The 18,390-nt window shown below is 33.2% G+C and overlaps 1 protein-coding gene across 1 annotated transcript; it reads left to right on the plus strand.

Annotated features, from left to right (window-relative positions):
• Window positions 1-16,313: 16,313 nt before the first annotated feature.
• Window positions 16,314-17,828, plus strand: LOC104894607 (histone H1). The gene is made up of 2 exons (XM_010680884.3): window positions 16,314-16,691; window positions 16,814-17,828. Exons 1-2 carry the CDS (start codon window positions 16,503-16,505, stop codon window positions 17,540-17,542), a joined length of 918 nt encoding a protein of 305 aa, XP_010679186.1. The 5' UTR covers window positions 16,314-16,502; the 3' UTR covers window positions 17,543-17,828.
• The last annotated feature ends 562 nt before the right edge of the window (window positions 17,829-18,390 follow it).

Here is an 18,390-nt window from a genome sequence, read left to right on the forward strand (position 1 = left end):
AAATTTGAGTTTGTGTTCAAAATACTGTTACTATTGGCGGAACCCCAACACTGTTAGCTTTGCCTCTTTCTCCCCCCAATGTTCTCTCTCTCTCCTCCTACCATACTCCATTGATGAACCTCTAAGTTTCTCTCTCCTCTCACCATCCTCCGTTGATGACATTTGAAACTTCATATTTTCTCTCTCTCTCCTCCTACCATCCTCCATTGTTATTTTTATGAATTTTCGGGTAGATTCATACCACTAATTCTTAAATGTAATTAGACTTTATGGTCAAGAGAGATTATCCATCAAATTCTAAATTAACAAAATAAAGTTGAGATTTAGTTTGTTTAAATAATTCAAAACCTAATTAATCACCTCATTGCACAAAAATCAGTTTCAGCCACGATGGCAGCAAGAATACGATAAATCGAGCTGGAAAAAGATGGCCCACATAGGCGGCTAAGGGCGGGGAGAATATTGTGATGGCTGGCCTTTGGTTTGCTGCTAGCGGCTTTTGTTGTTCACTGACATCGGCTGCTTCGGTTGCTGCTTATAGCGAGCAACATATGTTGATGTTGTTGGTTGCCGCTACTAGGGACGCATTATGGCCTTCACGGTTGCTGGATGCGATGGTTGTGCATAAAAAATGGTTGGTTGATGAATAGTACCAAAAACGAAATGGTGCGATAAAAAAAGCAGAGGAGGTATGTATATAAATTGGCTGGTAATTATTTCGAAAAATACTAATAATTATGCAATAAAACTCATGCCTGGTAATACAAGGGATGCCATGGAAAAGTTACTGAAGAGTGTGAATATTTTTGGCATTGGAATCACTATTCCGCCCATTTCATCGAGATAAACAAGACGTATTATATCGTAACTAGCTCCCGCTAAGAAAAAAAGTGCAGCACCAATAAGTCCATGAGAAATCATTTGTAAGTAGGAAAATATACATGTGAAAGGATTAACACATGTTAAGACCCATTTAGATCTGGAAGCTAATGGACCCAGTGGGTCTTGGGTCTGAAATTTGTAGACATAGAGGGATTGGGACAAGTCTAGGTAGAGTTGGCAAAAAGCGACATTACATGTTAACTCAACCCATGCCCGGCACGAAATAGTAGGTCTTAGTCTAGGTTTTCAATTCTTTTAAGTAAGCGGGTCAACCCGAGGTGACACGTTTATTAAACGGGTTGGGTCAGGGTTGGAATTTCTAACCCGAATCCAACTTGATAACTAGTTTAAGTATTATGCTTCATTTAATATTATGATTTTGGATTCAAAAATTTTGAATATCTTTCTTAACTATATAAGATTTAGTCTTTGGTTGTTTGATTTAGTTTGTTTCGGTAAAATATTAGTAAATAATAAGTGGGATAAAAAGATACATGAGGTTGATTTGTTTGGAATATGCATATATTTACGCTTGATAGACGGGTCTGGTAACCCTTTTAATAAATATGGGTCGGGTTAGGGTTAGTATTGAGGCTCTTGTCTCGGGGTAGAATTAAAGGGGTTCAACCTGTTTACCGGTGAACCCGTCACGAATTCGACACGACGTACCCTGTTTTACAAGTTCTAGTTTTGGGTCCACTACTTCAAAAAAAATTGGTTTAGGTCTAGGTTGGATCTGAAAGAAATCACCCCATAACCGAACCCATTGTCATCCCAAGTTAGGCTACGTGGTCTATTACACTGATTAGCCTTTTCAAATTAAGCATTGTGGGATGGTCCAAGATGGTAATAAATGGGTTCGTTCGAATGATACATGGCCAAAATGAACCAGAAACATTCCATCTAAGATTGCTCCCGCATTCCCGCCTGCGAGACATTGTAAGATTGTGGATGTGCGTGACACTTAGCTTAAATATTAAGGTTTTGTGGGACAATGAGCGTTATGTCCAAGACTTAGTTACGATCTCCTTGTCAGTGTCATTTTTGGCCTCTTCACCCACTAGAAAAAAAAAAAAAAGCGGTTAAATTGTGGGTGGAAAAAAGTCGGATTAAGCAAGATGGAAAAGTTCTGAAGAAAAAAAAGTAACCACTAAAAAGTTAGAGCACTATAGAAATAAATTTTGGCAACGAACTTTTAAGTTCTTGACAAATAGCAACATATATTATTTTTCTGTTGCATATTAAAAAACGACATTTTTACACTAATTTTCCACCAAATGAAGGCAACATATTTTTTATTTGTTGCTTTTGAAAACCAGTGGTTTTACTATTTGTTGATTGTTGGCATCATATTTCGATTTGTTTCCATTTAGCAACAAATTATAACAACAAATATATGATTCGTTGACATTATAAACAAGTAATTTTACTATTTGTTTCTAGATAACATCTTATCTTCGATTTGTTTTCATTTAGCAACAAACTACAACAACAAATACTTGATTTGATGACTTTAGAAACAATTAGGTTTCTATTTGCTCCTGGATGACATCATATTCTCGATTTTTTGCCAGTTAGAGACAAATTACGACAACCAATATATAATTTGTTGACAATCGAAACAACTAGTTTTACTATTTGTAGCTAGATGACATCATATCCTCAATCTGTTATCAATTATTAAAAAATAATTGCAAAGGCTATCTGATTTGTTGCTATTGGAAATAGTAATATTTTATTGTTTGTGGTGCAAACGACATCAGAAGTTTTTTAAACATATCCCATATCGAAGAATTATGAGCCATAATATCACGTTATAAGGTATTCTCTTTTTCATAATATTATCAATTGCTTTACAGAACATCCTTCATGCTTGTACGTAAGTGGACCTATTATCCTCCTATTTATTATATTGGATTTATGGGGTTTGCGATGAAGGCGGCCAGGCGAGTTTTAAATGAGAGTAGTAGGGTTGAGACTTGTGAGTTAATGAGATGTTGGGTTGATCATTGACTTATTTGGCCCATGAACGATATTGAAAAGAGTGGAGTAGTTGTTGGTTAGTTTGATAGGATCGAACTTTGACTCACAAGTTCGAACATGACTAAATTTAACTCAGTCTAATCTAATTATTAATTTTTTTTTACATGTTATGTTTTTAAAATCACGAATTATTAGGTAATTTTTTGAGAGGAGATAGATAAGAGAGAAAGAAAAGAAAAGGGTCTCATGTGAAAATGTGATAGGAGATAGATAGAGAGAAATTATTACCCAAAATGAAAGTATAACATCTAATTTGAAACTTATTAAAATAGAAAGTGTAACATGTAAAAAAAAAAAAAAGGGAGGAAGTATTTGAGAAGGATACTTGACTAAGTCATTTAGGACTAGCCCAATAATGTTTAATGTATTAGAGGATGTTTGGTATATAAAAATTTGACATAGGAAACGGATTCAAATAAGTGTCTCTCTTTCTAGTTGTTTGGTATGATTGTTAAGTAACAAATACCGTTTTCGGAGAGATTCACAATCCCCATTTGTTACCCTTATCAAACTAGTGGAAACAAATCACGTTTCCTTTCTCAATCATAAACTTCTCAATTGTTTCCATTGCACTAGGATACCAATTCAACCAACTATTAAATATAACAACTATTCTTTCCATTTTTCCTCCTTATCCAAATCATTTCCATTTGGTTTCCATTAATCATACCAAACACCTCCTAAATATAACCTTACTTATTTAATTAAGTGTTCTAATCCGAAGTCTTTTGAGTGCTTATGCAAAATACATCAAAAAACACTTTTATAAGTATTCTTTTAGAGTCTTTATACTTCAATTTTTAGAAGTTACTTATTTTATTACGCAAATTATTACTTTATATGGTTTTATTTTATAATGAGGTACATATTTTGATGACATATCTCTATTACATAAGCCAGGAGAGCTATGATGTCCTCTTTGAAAATACTTTTTAACCCTTCATTCAATAAAAATATTTACCTATTAATATTTTGAGATTTTCCTCAATCACAGCCCTTCCTACTCTAAAATATATATATATCAAAAGAAGTTCAAACTAGCTAAAACAAACTTTCATAAAAATATGTGTAGTGAAAGAAAAAGTTTATGATTGAGTTAACAGAACTAAAGCAGTTTCTAAATCAATTACAAAACCAAAGACATAAAATTTTAATTTTGTCTAAACTTTGAAATGCAATAACAATACCAACATCCATTAACAAGTAATAGAAATACTAAGAAAACAACTTCTTCATCAAGTAATATTTATATTTTGTATTTACACCACATGATATTTAATTAGAACTGATGATGATTGTAAATTACATTTAGATGAAATTTAATAATAATCACCAAAATAATCTACACACGCATCGTGTGCAAAGAAGACTAGTACACTATAAAACACCCAGGGATGCAAAAGGAAACTAGTTGATCACGCATGATCGGTAACATTCAAAATGTTCATCATAACACGAACTATACAATTCACTTGTTTGCTAACGAAGTAGCAACACTTGAAACCTCTTTTAATCTTAATCTTATGGAGCCTTACTCAAAAACATATAACGCCATACATTATTTTGTCATACTTAGGCTCTGTTTGGTAGGGCGTAAAACGTTTTTCCAAAAAACTATTTTCCTCTATTTTCAATTTTACATTGTTTGGTTGGCAAAAGAGTATTTTTTTCCAAATAATGGAAAACAAATTTTGGAATTGTGTTTTTCATTGTAAATGTTTTCCATGAGAATCATTTTACACTGAAAATGTTTTACGCTCTACCAAACGAAACTATAATTGCAAAGTTACTTTTCCCTGGCAAATGGATGGAGTAGCTCGAGACGGAAGTGGAGCATGGGTTGTAGTAAGAGTATGAATTATGATGTTGAGAAAACGAAGGGTCATTGTTTCCACATAATTACTTAATTATTTACGCATCTATATATATGGTATTGAAATCAGGTTATGCATATGTTGTGGCACACTAGATCCTAAAATTACCAACATTATATTGTACTTACATCTTCCATCTATGTGCATTGTGTTAAGTGATTTTCCACTAGACTTAGAAAAAAATTGATTTATAGTGTCAAATATGTGGATATTACTGCCTATTGAGGTGGATTAGAGGTGATCATGGGCCGGGCCGCGGCCAAAAAAAATTGCCCATTGGCCGGGCCGGGCCTAAATTTCGGGCCGAATTTTTGTGTCCAAAGCCCGCTATTTCGGGTCGGGCTTTGCGGGCTTTTGCGGGCCAAAACGGGCCGGGCCAAAAAATAGACTAAAAAGTCGTTTTTAGCTTGCCCAAAGCCCGCCCAAAAATATAAAAAAAACGACCGGGCCGGGCCGGGCCCGCGGGCCGAAAAATTCTGCCCAAAACCCAACCCAAAAGCGGGTCGGGCCAAAATGATCACCTCTAAGGTGGATGGAAGATTATAAGTGACGTTAAGGTGTTGTTTAGTTGACATTATTTAGCATAAGAAGTTAGAATTTCTTAGAATTGGAATTTTTTGGTGTTGTTTGATTGACAAATGCATGGGAAGTAGAATTTCCTAGGAAGTTCCACTTCCCACAAAATGAAGGAAATTACTTAACCTAGGTAAGTCGAATTTCCCATGGAACTTTCACTTCGATGAATCACCAAACAACATTTAGTAATTTCTAAAAAAAATATAATTACATGGGAAAATTTTCAAGAAATTTGCACTCCCTACATTCAACCAAACGAGCACTAAGAATAAAAGTAATAACTCTAAATTAAACTCACCTTTGAATTTAATTACTCGAAACTAGAATGACCTTACTCCATACTCAAACATAACTGTTACTCCACCCTCGATTGAAGGTTGGGTGTCTATAGGATTATTGTCGAATTTATCTTTTAACAACATATTCTTGCAAAAGTTCAAATGGATGAGTATTATTTTAGGAGAATTCTACTACTCTGCAGACTAACTTTGTGCTCTATTATTTTTGGTGGGAGAGCATATGTCTTGATTAAGTTGTTATCTTTTCTTCAGTTATAATCTCTTCTTCAGTTGTTATCTTTCATTTTGTTATAATCTTGATTAAGAATAGTTTTAACACTTGTGTTATAATTATAAAATTAGTAATTTTGAAGAAAATTGGATTCCATTTAAATAGAAGGTATTATATTGAGTTTTTCATTGAAGAGTATGGGTGTTTTGTACTTAGGGATTTTTTTCCCTTGTGCCTCTCACTGCTGTTCTGTGTGTTGGTTTTTCTCAACCTTCGAGTCTGAATAGGACCATGACTTAGCTTAGTCATGCCTTTCATTTGTATATGTGTTATGAATATCAGCTTTTAGAACATTAGAGGGTGTAGAAGACACCTCGCTATGGAGGATGTCAAAGATTTTTTGTAATTCTAATAATGTTCACATTATGATGCTAGGTGAAACTAAGGTGCAGTCTCCTCCCTTTGAAGGAGGTGGTAGGCATTGTGAATTTCAACATTTCGATTTCCTCCCTATACTTTTGGGTTGGCCGCTGGGATATGGCTGATGTAGAAGGACATGCTAGCAATCCTTATCATTTGTCAGATATTCATAAATCTAATAGATTTATGGCTTGAAATATAAGTATTTTATCTATGAATTGCAGTTTTGTTGCTACATTTCTTTATGATCCTCCTAACAGTGCTTTGAAACAATTTTTTTAACCAAAATTGATCGCTTATCTTAGTTCTTTAACTAGCTCATTTATTATCTTAAGTGATTTTAATGAGCTTATTCTAGTTTTGATAAGTTGGGTGAATGTAAATTTTGAATTTCTAGCCAAAGTTTGGTTAACAACTCATTTTGGGAACATTTTTAGGCAACTTAGAATTGTAGACGAAAAATTAAAGCCTATCCAAAGTGCTTTAATACATAATGAGAATTGTCCTTCTGTAATGGCATCTCAAGATAAGTTATTGGCAGAGCAAACTAAACTTCTTCATTTCAAGATTTGCGTTGGAAAATAAAAGCTAAATCAAATCATATTAAGCCTGGTGATATTAACACTAAGTTTTACCACACTTATGCCTTGATTAGAAAAAAATCGTAATTTAATTAATACAATTCAAGATCCTCATAATAATTCACTTACTCATTCTAGTGGCATTGAAAAATGTATTACTAGTGCTTTTCAACATCATTTTCTAGCTACTCCATCGTGCTCATTTGATGTTACTAATGATTTCAATTTATTAGATGAAATTATTTTTGATGAAGATAATTTATATCCATGCATGGATGTCACCTTTGATGAAGTAAAAATGACAAGGTTTGATTTGGCGCTTGACAAAGCGCCTAGGCCAGATGGTTACCCTCCTTTCTTTTTCTCAAAAATATTGGCCTTTAGTTGGTAGATCAACATATAGAGCTGTTAAAGCTTTTTTCCATTCAGATAAAATTTGAGAGGAGATTGATCATACTTTTATTTTTTGATCCCAAAAATAGACAATTCTAATCCTAACCATTTCAGGCCTATTAGTCTTTGTTCTACAATCTATAAAATTATTTCTAAAATTATGGTCAATAGGTTAAAAGTTGTTATGGGTAAAATTATTTAATGAGCTTCACTATATTATAGCATTTTGATAATATATTGTATTTTGAGGAGAAAGCAAGGAAAAAGTTGTTTGAATATTGTATTTTTGAGTAAAGCTTAAGAAAGGTTTTATAAAGTTCTTTTGTTTTCACTATATTATAGCATTTTGATAATATATTAGTATTTTCTCAGATTAGTTTTCCTACAAAACTTGTCTTTAGTATCAGTATGTATTTCTTTATTATTTCAAGAATTTGAAAAATTTTCCTACTCAAGTTTTAGAAAAATTTTCAGTTTGTCATAAACTATACCCTTTTGTACTTATTCAAATACTTTATTTATTATGTTGATTTATTATTGAAGGCAATTATTTCGAATACCTTGAAATAGAGGTTAATTTTTTTTTTTTTCAAAGTTCAAAATATATTTTTGAAAGTCTTATCTCTCTAGTGGTTTTATTATTACATTTCCAGCAAAGATTCTTATATTGTTGTATTACAAATTTGGTAAATAATTTTAAGTTAAATTTTAAGCCTTAGCGAGTTACGGGGGCGTAACTCCTTTTAAGAGGGGTAGAATGCGATAGAGTTTCGCGCTTTTAACTTAAAACACTATTTTGACCTAATTTTGACTTATTTTATGAGTTATTAAGTGAGCCAACTTACTTTAATAGAAATTTTTTGGTATTTATGTTACTTACTTGCTTTATTTCTTACTTGCTTGCTTCAAGTTTCGAGGACGAAACTTCTTTTAGGGGGGTAGTCTGTAATACTCCGTATTTTATTGTAAGTTATTATTTATATTTTTATAATAGTTTTAGTTTTTGAAAAAGGTTTTATTTACTAAAAAGGATTATTATTTATTAGAAAGGCTTTTATAAGAAAGGTTTTGGGTATTTAAAACAAATTTTAGCCCAAATGAATTTGGACCTAACTTTCCTAAGTTTTACATGTAGTTGGTTCAAAATAAAATTATAAATATTTTAAAGAAAATCTAAAAAGGTTTAGAAAAGAAAAGATTTACAAAAAAAAAGGAGAAAGATTTTTAGAAGAAAAAAAAAAAGAAAAAAAAAAAAAAAATCTTTACGTGAAGGAACTCACGCCAGTGAGTTTAATTTGTTTCAAGATTTATTAACTTTGTTTCTTTTTATCTTTTGATCTAGACTATTTATCTTATGGAATATTCCTCTATTCAAACTATATTATCATAAAAAGATAATGTATCCTAGCTAAAATAATTATCTTTTCTCAAAAATCTATCTTTTAGTTCATATTCCTATTCTTATCCTAATTACCCAACTAGTATAAATAGGGGTCTCCACCCATCATATTCTTCACACCAAATTTGAGAAATAAATCTCTTTTCTCAAGTTTAAACCCTCTCTCCCTCTTAGCCTACCTTTTCTCTTCTCCCTGATAGTTATTAATATTCAAGGTGCGTGTGTATGTAGATATGTAAATATTATTCTACATATGTAATATCATGTTTTTAGGGTTATTATTTTACATGTTTTACGAGTTTACATGAATTTGTTAAATTTATTATAAGCATGGCAAGTGGTCCGTGTTAAATTTATTTTCAATCTGTAGATTGTAGGATATAGTAAACCATGCAGTTGCCGTCGTTATGCGTGGAGTTGTTTTTTTTTATACTGTTGTCATGGTTTTGTTGCCTCATTACTAAGGTTATCATTATTAGTCTCCAAATCCATGTACCGAGTTGGACTATTACATTGTTAGTAGAAAACTTTCTACTTTAGTTTAGTGGTATGCATGTATTTAGTTTTCAAGGTTTATGAATCATGTTGCATGATTCTTGCATAGTACGAATACTTTACTCTGTTGTTATTAACATAATTGTTTTTACTATTCACATTAGTATTATCATAAAAATTATTAGTTCATGTATGATCAAGATTATTTCATGAACAAGTTATATATTTTATTTATGTCTTTATATGGCTAAGTTTAAAGAATTATTATTCTTTTAAAGGAGGATTATTTCAGAAGGATTTTTATTAGTTATATAATCTTTTATGATCACAATTTATAAAGAGGCCACGGCTTGTTATTTATTAGCAAGAACGGTAGCTATTATATTATTTACCCATGTACTTTTTGTATAAGTCATGTGGACAAGGTAGTTCCCCTCGTAATAGACTCAGTAAGGAATACTAAACTTGGGGGTGTGCACACTTTAGGCAAGGTACCTAGGCAAGGAAAAAGGATTTTTATCAAGGTTATATACTTTATATTATACAAGTATCCAAGGAGTTTATACAAATTATTTCAAGTATCCAAGGAAGGTTTATATGAGTATTTTGAATGTTTAGTAAAGTATTTAAATTTCCGCATATACATGTATTCAGTATTTTTACTGACACGCATTTTGTTTTGTTTTGTTTTATGGCTTTGTCCCTGTGATGACCCTTTTGGTGAGCAGATTTACAGGTTGAATTGATGCATACTTCATATGGGGGAGCTAGTGAGGAATCATAATTAGTCAAGGAGTTGTTATTTTATTGTCTTTATTTCCATTGTATTGTTATATAGTTGTACAATAAAGTTTATTTAATAAGGAGAAGTTAGTTCAGTTATTCCGCTGCATTAGTTTAAAGTTCAGTTAGTAGTTAGTATTAAAGCCTTTAACGTTATCACGTGGCGGTAATACTCTCAAGTTTCTCAAGGAATTTTATATTAAAATAAGTTTTCCAAAAGAGAGAAATTTGGGGGTGTTACACTTTTATTCCCGAAAGATTAATTCAAGATAATATGCTCATAACACATGAAGTTTTCCATTCTTTTAGAAATAAAAAAGGGCATCAACGATGGATAGCTTTGAAATTAGATATGGAGAAAGCACGTGATCATTTAGAATGGCTAGGGAGTTCATTTTCATTACTTTTGAGAAATTAGGTTTCTGCTCTCGTTGGATATAATGGCTATGACAATGTATTACCAATTTCTCTTTTTCTGTTTTAGTTAATGGTATTCCGGGAGAACATTTTCTCCCATCAAGAGGAATTCGTATAAGAGACCTTTTATCTCCTTAAATCTCTATTCTATGTGCAGATTTTTTAGCTCGTCAAATGAATCAAGCTAGTCCAGTTGGAGCTAATTCTATAGGTGTTAAATTAGGACACTCAAGAGTTAAAATTCCTTTTTAAACTTTTTCAGATGATACTATGGTGTTTGATAAATCTACTAAGGATAACTGTCATATTATCAAAAATATTTTAGATAAGTATTGTTTTATGTTTGGCCAACTTGTTAATTTTCACAAGTCTGCTTTCCAATGTACTCAAAATACTTCAGAAGTAATTTATGCTAATTTCGCTAGTATCTTGCAAATGGAGGAATAATTCTCTTTAGGCAAATATCTTGGATGCCTAACTATTAGTACCACATTAACAAATGCTAAGTTTGTTGATCTTCAAGAATAACTTTCATCTTGATTAACCAAATGGAAAGTTAACTCTTTATCTTAGGCGGGTAGGACCATTCTTAGTCAATCTAATCTGCAACGAAAACCAATTATCAAATGCAAAGTTTAACTTTATCCCATGTAGTTCTTTCTTCCTTAGATAAATGTTATATGAACTAACTTTTTCTAGAGTGAAGCCTCCGATGCTAAGTCTCCAAACTTGATAGGATGGGACAATATTTATAGACTCGGGAAATTTGAAGGTTTGTGGATTAGGAAAACTAGGACTAATAATATTACCCTCCAGTTCAAGCTTTTTTGGAAGATTTTAGATTATCCTGAAAACTTATGGATAAATTTAGTTAAGAAAAAAGTATTTAACGTTGGATGATTTGTTTTCTTATAAAGTCAAAGCTATTGTTTCTTGACAATGAAGAAACTTATGGGATAAAGAAGTTCTTTTAAAAAGGGGCTAAGATAGAATGTGGGAAATGGTGAGAACATCTCTTTTCGGTATGATAATTGGGTTTTTAACTATCCCATTGCGGATGTTTGTCATGTAGTTAGTGGGACTGAAAAAATTAAAGTTAGTTATTTAATTAATTAGTATTATCAATGGAATAAATCTTTTCTTTTGCATTTCATCCTGCTTGCTATTTCTAATGTAGTGGCTAACTTACTTATTCCTAGTAATTATATTCCTAATAGACTTTTTTGGGGTCTCTCCTCTCATGAAAATTATTCAGTTAAGTTAGGTGTTGATCTAATTCAAGGTTTAAACTCACCATAGGCTGAGCCTACAATTTTTCATTGGATTTGGAAGCTGGAAGTTTCCCCAAAAAACATATTCTTTATTTGAAAATTTTGCCAAATTAGTCTCCCTATAAAGAAAAGGTTAAAATTAAGTAATGTTTTTCTCCTTATGGAGTGTGTCTCTTGTAATTATCACTCTAAGGATTCCTCTCATCTTTTCTCGAGTTGTCCTTTGTTATAGGTGTGTTTGAAGATCTTTATAGTCATATGAATTGGATTGCCCCTCCCATTATTATGGATGACTCATCACTTGTAGATCATTTGTTAAAGCTAAAATCTTGTTTCTCAAACTCTTAATTAGATATTTTTGTTATTACTTGGTGGTTCATTTGGTATAACCATAATGGAGTGATTTTTCGTGAAGAGGATTGCTCTCTAGCTAAAGTTAGTATGTTAGAGCTTATGTGTATAAGATTATGGTTCATGGAGCCACAATTGACGAACTTGATGCCCATTTCTCCCTGCTTTCATCTCAGAAGAGTTGTGTGTCGTTTGGTAAGTCTAAGGTAGATCAGGTTAGTTGGTACTTTCCTCCCTCCGATTATTACAAAGTTAACTTTGATGGTTCAAAAGTCCCAAATGGTCAAGCTTCTTTTAGGTTTATTATTCGTAACTCGTAGAAGAAAGTTTTGTTATGTGGTGCTGGTGCTTTAGATTCGTCAACTTTTATTCTTATTGTTGAAGCTAGGGGATGAAGATAAAGTATTAGATGGTTTATTTCTTTGGCATTAGAAAACTTATTGTTGAGTGTGACAATTTGGTTGTTATACAATCCATTAATGGCCTGTTTGGATTCCAGAATTTCATTTGAAATTCTGGAATTGGGCCAAATCACTTGTTTGGATCATCTAAGAATTTGGAATTGTATTTGGTCCAAATCCAAGACTCATAAGAAGTAAGGCATAATTGGAGAATTTGAAATCCAACCAAAACATATGTCATTTCAAATCCAAAATAAGTGTAGTTTATTTCTATCTCCTCTCTCATCACTCTCCCCCTTCTTCTCTCTCCCACCATTAACAATACCATTACAAACATGTTCAAATTATGCATGTGAAATTCCTAATCTTTCCCAAACAAATCATTTGGATTTGAATGTGGGGATTTACAATTCTAGAATTGAAATGAAATCCATGTTCCCAAACACAACCTAAAAATAGTTGGAAGATTCTTTGGACTATTGAAACTCTTATCATTGATGTAGGTGAAGATTCGAAAAAAGTTTGAAGATGTCCAAATTTGTCATACTTTTCGGGAGGCTAATGTTGTTGCGGATTGGATGGCTTATTAAGGTCACGATGATTAATCTTACTTATTGGTTTGATGTTCCTTATTTACCTCTTGCTATATATATAATCATCCACACGGATGCTTTAGGGTGGTCCAAATCTCAGGAACTACATACCGTATTTGTTTCTTTCCTCGAGAAAAAATGGAAAGGGAAACAAATCGATATGAAAAAAGATGTTCCAATAATAAATCATAAAGAATTGAATGGTGAACTACATGGGCCCAACAATCAAACCATACAAATTAGAACCAAAAGGCCCAAAATGCCTAAAATAAAAATAATATGCAACTTCTATTTGAGGCGTTATATTGGTTATGAGATACAACAATAATATAATTATTATTAGTAAGCCCAACAAGATATGCTAACAATTTGGATTCCACAGTGTAGGGCTCACGCTCAAATAACTCAAAATCCAGGGAACATTTGGTTCATGAAGAGAGTTTATGAAACACAAGAAACGTGGAAAGTTAATGAAAAATGCTATTTGGACTTAGAACTCCTCTTCCTACTCCCACCACTACTCCACCACTTTCTCCCTCTTTCCCAATTAATACCACAATTCCCCACCACTCATCGCCATCCATTAATGCCTCCTATCACCTTTTCCCCTTACCCACTGCCACCTCATCGCCTCCCATCAACAATGCCTCCCTTCATTCTTTTCCTTCTCTATCACCGTTAAAGGTCAAATTTGAGATTTTAAATGACAAATTCTACCATAAATACTTTATAACTGAAGTTTCCATGGTCGAATTTGACCATGTAAGGTCATAATTAATGATAAGAAAATACATTAATCTATTCTCACTCTTAATTTTTTGCTTTTGATTTTTTAGGAAAATGAATTATTTTCAAGAGTGGTACTCGTATATTTTGGGATGATTATGTTTTTCTGGACGAGGTGGGATGGGTTTATAGGATGGTGGAGGTTTTTCCGTTTGGGTTGGATTATTTTTGTGTGGATGAAACTTTTTAGGTGGGAGGGGTGGCTTTACGGGTGGTTTATATGGATCAATTGGTGGTTTCAGTGCATGTGTTGGTGATTTTGGTGGCGAGCTAGTGGTTTTAGTGGCTGATGTGGTGGTTTCAATAGCAGTAATGGTGGTTTTAGTGGCGGCAATGGTGCTTTTAGTGGTTGAACTGGTGGGTTCAGTGGTTGAACTGGTGGGTTCAGTGGTTGATGTGGTGGTTTAGTGGCTTGAATGGTAGTCAATGATTGGTCAATATGACCACGGAGTAGAGGAAAGAAAGGGTAAGTCACACTTTAGGGGAGGGTGGGGAATGAAAGTAGATGATTTTGGGTGAAATGAGATGATCAAGGGGAGTGATTTGATTGTCTTAACAAACAAGTAAGGGAATCAAGATACTTAAATCTCTTATCCTTTTCTAAAAATCTCAAACTAAACGGCCGCTTAATATATAAAACTTGATATCAACACTATAATTTTTTTTTTTTTTTTTACATTAGCACCATAAAAATAAATGCACTATTCTTTTGTAGTTGTTGGTTTTTACAAGTACACATGCTCTCATAGGATACATTCATGAAAACATGGACAAAAATGATTTTCAACATACAAGGTCAATGTAATTACAACAGTAAAGTTATTTTATTTGATGGATTATTCATTAACATACACACAAAATTAATACTTAAGGAGTAGGGTTCCTTATAAATAAACAAATTGTGAAATTGCTTTACAAGAAGTACATGATGTACAAGTGAAATAGAATATCTAATTTTTACTCAACAAGTTTTGACACTCAAATGAAATAGATTCATGTATCAATACCATTTTCTCAAGAAATATAACTTATTATATAGAAACATCTAGTCAATAAGAAAATAACATAAAAAAAAACACAAAAATATGACGATGAGAACAAAGTTACCATCAATTTTCTCAAAAATATATATTTGAAATATAGCGAATGATGTCGGTTTAAAGTATTTATATGTTTGTGAGTAATTATGTATCTATATTTGTTAGTTAAAACTTTACGTTTGATCATTTATGATTCTTGGAGTGTTTTATACAAGCTTAACTCTATTTTGATATGTACGAAAATATATAGTATCATAATATGCTCATAGTAATTAAGTTACTTGACAATCAAGAGCTTTTCATAATACGTGTTTTTTTAATGTATATAAGAGTGTACAATGGAATATAGGTTCAAAACTATTTAACACTACTTTGGAAAGGTTATCTTCAATCAAACTGTTTTTGGAAGCTTTTACTTGAGCAAGCTAGTGACATCCTAGCACGATATACAAAATATAACTCACCATATATGAAAGACATAGCGATTTTATGACACATGCGTGATAATCTTGTAAAGCAACTTAATAAAAATAATTAATTCGTGTCTTCTATGTAGTACAAGTCTTTTTAAGTATATAAAGGTATACAATAATGTGAATGCTATGAAAATGACAAGTTTAAAATGTTTATGTGAAGCTCGTATTAATGAAAGAAGATCTTGGATTGGACTTTTGTGCTATATATGTCAAAAACTCGTGAAGAATTCAAGAAGGGTATTATCGAATAAAACATACTTACTAGATTGTACACACTACATAAATTCTCAAGTACGTGAACTTGTTTGCAAAACTACAAGCGTAATCACGATTAACTACCAATCATCTATTAATGCACTTGAAAAAATTCCCATTAATAGAAGGCAACCCATGCAAATATAGTATAACATAACACCATTAGTACGTGTGTTCATCTTCAGTGCTCTTTAAACCAATATTTCAACACTCAAATCACCTCCATTTTCCACAATTCTCGTCCCATTACACTCCTCAGTTCCTCTACAACAAACCCAAGCAAAAAAAACCAACTTAATCTCAAAACACTAGCCTAAATTTCACGAGAAACACAAGAAACTCAAACAGACACCTCATCATGACCACTGTTGCTTCCACGCCAGATTTCTCCCAACTCCCTCAACAAAAACACCCAAACAACCACTCATATAAAACCTCACATAATCCCCTACACAAAAAACCAAACCTCACAAAATTTCATCTACTATAACTCAAGATATCCACACATTAATCCGAGTAAGAAACACACCTTTGAAACCCTCATATTATAAACCAACCCATCAAAAATCCCACTATCCTACCCATGTAGTATCCTTCAAATACATCGCTTAAAGATATTAACCGTTGATACCACTTAATCCAACGACCAACAATTAAAAATTCGAAAGAAGACTGCGATCCGTGTGAGGGTCATTTCCACCAATCAGCGTTCATCTTTTGGATTTAGTTCACGTACATTTCTGACTATTTAAACCCTGTAAGATTAACGTTTACCCTCGCTCATATCATAACCATCATCATCCAAAAAAACCAACCAACAGATCTTAATTTCTCTATCTTTCAGACAGATCACATTTTTGAGATATTCTCTCGTTTTTTTTTTCTCTCTCTCTCCTCCGTGAAAATCTCGATTTTGAAACCCTAGAGAAGAAGAAGAGGTTCGATTTTCTGTAACAATGGCGGCAACTGAGGAACCGATTGTTGAACCAACGGAGCAAGAGGTTGCTTCTGCTCCGGTTGTGGAGGATGTTCCGGCGGAAGAGAATCATGTTGTTGAAGAAGCTGGAGGAAAAGCGAAGAAAACTAAGGCGAAGAAACCTGCTGCTCCGAGAAAGAGGAATTCTACTCATCCTCCTTACTTTGAGGTAATAGAGAGAGAGTAAATGTTGCTTAATGTTTGAATTCTACGTTCATTTTTGTTGTTTTTTTGATTGATTTAATGTTTTTTTGGTTGATTGATTGATTGATTTTTGATTTGGAAATTCAGATGATGAGTGAGGCGATTACGACTTTGAAGGAAAGGAATGGTTCGAGTCAACATGCGATTCAGAAATTCATTGAGGAGAAGCATAAGAATCTTCCGTCGAACTTCCGGAAGCTTCTTCTTGTGAATTTGAAGAAATTCGTTGCTTCTGGTCGTCTTGTTAAGGTGAAAGGATCTTTCAAGCTTCCTTCTACTCGTTCTGCAGCTCCGAAACCTGAATCAGCTTCATCGAAGAAACCTAAAGCTACTGCTGCTGCTACAAAGGCGAAAACGAAAACAAAATCCGTCGCTAAGCCAAAAACTGCTGCTGCTAAGCCGAAAACTACAGCTGCAAAGCCTAAAGCTAAGGCCAAAACTGTAGCTGCTGCTAAGCCGAAAGCGGCACCTGCTAAGGCGAAAGCAAAGGCAAAACCAGCAGCTAAGGCAACTAAAGCTAAGCCAGCTGCTAAGCCGAAAGCGGCGGCCGCTGCTGCTCCTGCTAAGACTAAAACCGCTGGGACTAAGAGGAAGGCTGTAGCTGCTGTGAAGCCGAAAGAGAAGGTGGCGAAGGTTGCTAAGACATCAACTAGATCAACTCCATCAAGGAAAGCGGCTGCTCCGGCTAAGAAGGCTGCTGCACCTGCTAAGAAGGCGGCTGCACCGGCTAAGAAGGCGGCTGCGGTTAAGAGTGTGAAGCCGAAGAGTGTTAGGTCTCCACCTAAGAGAGCAATGCCAAAGAGAGGGAGGAAGTGAAAGAGTATTTTGTTGTGTTGTTAGATAGTTTGGGGGTGTGGTTGGTGGTTTGTAGGGTTTGATTGGATGAATAGTTCTGTAAATGTTCCGATGTTTTAGTGGGTGTAATGTTGAGAGAGTTTTAGCGCCCATACAATACATGGAAGTTGGAGTTCTTCTTATTTACTTTTTTTTTTTTTCTTTTTGTTTAAATTTTTCTTAGATGTTTAATTTGAGATGTTATTTAGATGTAGTGTTCAATATGAGTATGAATGAAGTACGAGATCGAAATTTTAGATTTTACAAATTACAATTGTTTGCGCTTGACTTTCCAATGGTGGTTGTTTTATCTCTTGTTTATGAGATTTGCAATTGATTATTGATTGAAGATATGCAATTCAAACATTATGGTATGTATCTTTTGTAATGATTAGTTTCATTTGAGCAGCATTTATTTTATTTAATCTCTGAAAGAGCATTTCAAGCTAAATCTGATCTTGAATCTTTTTTCAGAGAAGAGCTGTGTGAAGCTTGAGGGTCTGTTGATCTTGAAGCACTCATTCTCAATTGAAATGTGCAATAAAAATGTAAGTGAAATTGTGTTTGATGTAACTTAGGCGTATATGATCTATTTTATATCTGTTTGAATGTTGTAATCTTATAATCTCACCGGAAATTGATATGTCCATTGGTTATTTGTGATGCCGAATCGTATGTGTGCATTATTGATTTGGAAAACTAGATTGAGCAGACATCGATATTTGCAGTTTGCATTCAGGTTCTTTCTTTAAGACCTAAGCGTAAATTTAAAGCAATGATGCTTTGTTATTGTGTTTGCATTTGCACTTTTTCTCTCCAACTTGAGTGTA

The sequence above is a fragment of the Beta vulgaris genome, chromosome 5 (assembly GCF_026745355.1).
Source record: "Beta vulgaris subsp. vulgaris cultivar EL10 chromosome 5, EL10.2, whole genome shotgun sequence".
In the NCBI taxonomy this organism is placed as follows: Eukaryota; Viridiplantae; Streptophyta; class Magnoliopsida; order Caryophyllales; family Amaranthaceae; genus Beta; species Beta vulgaris.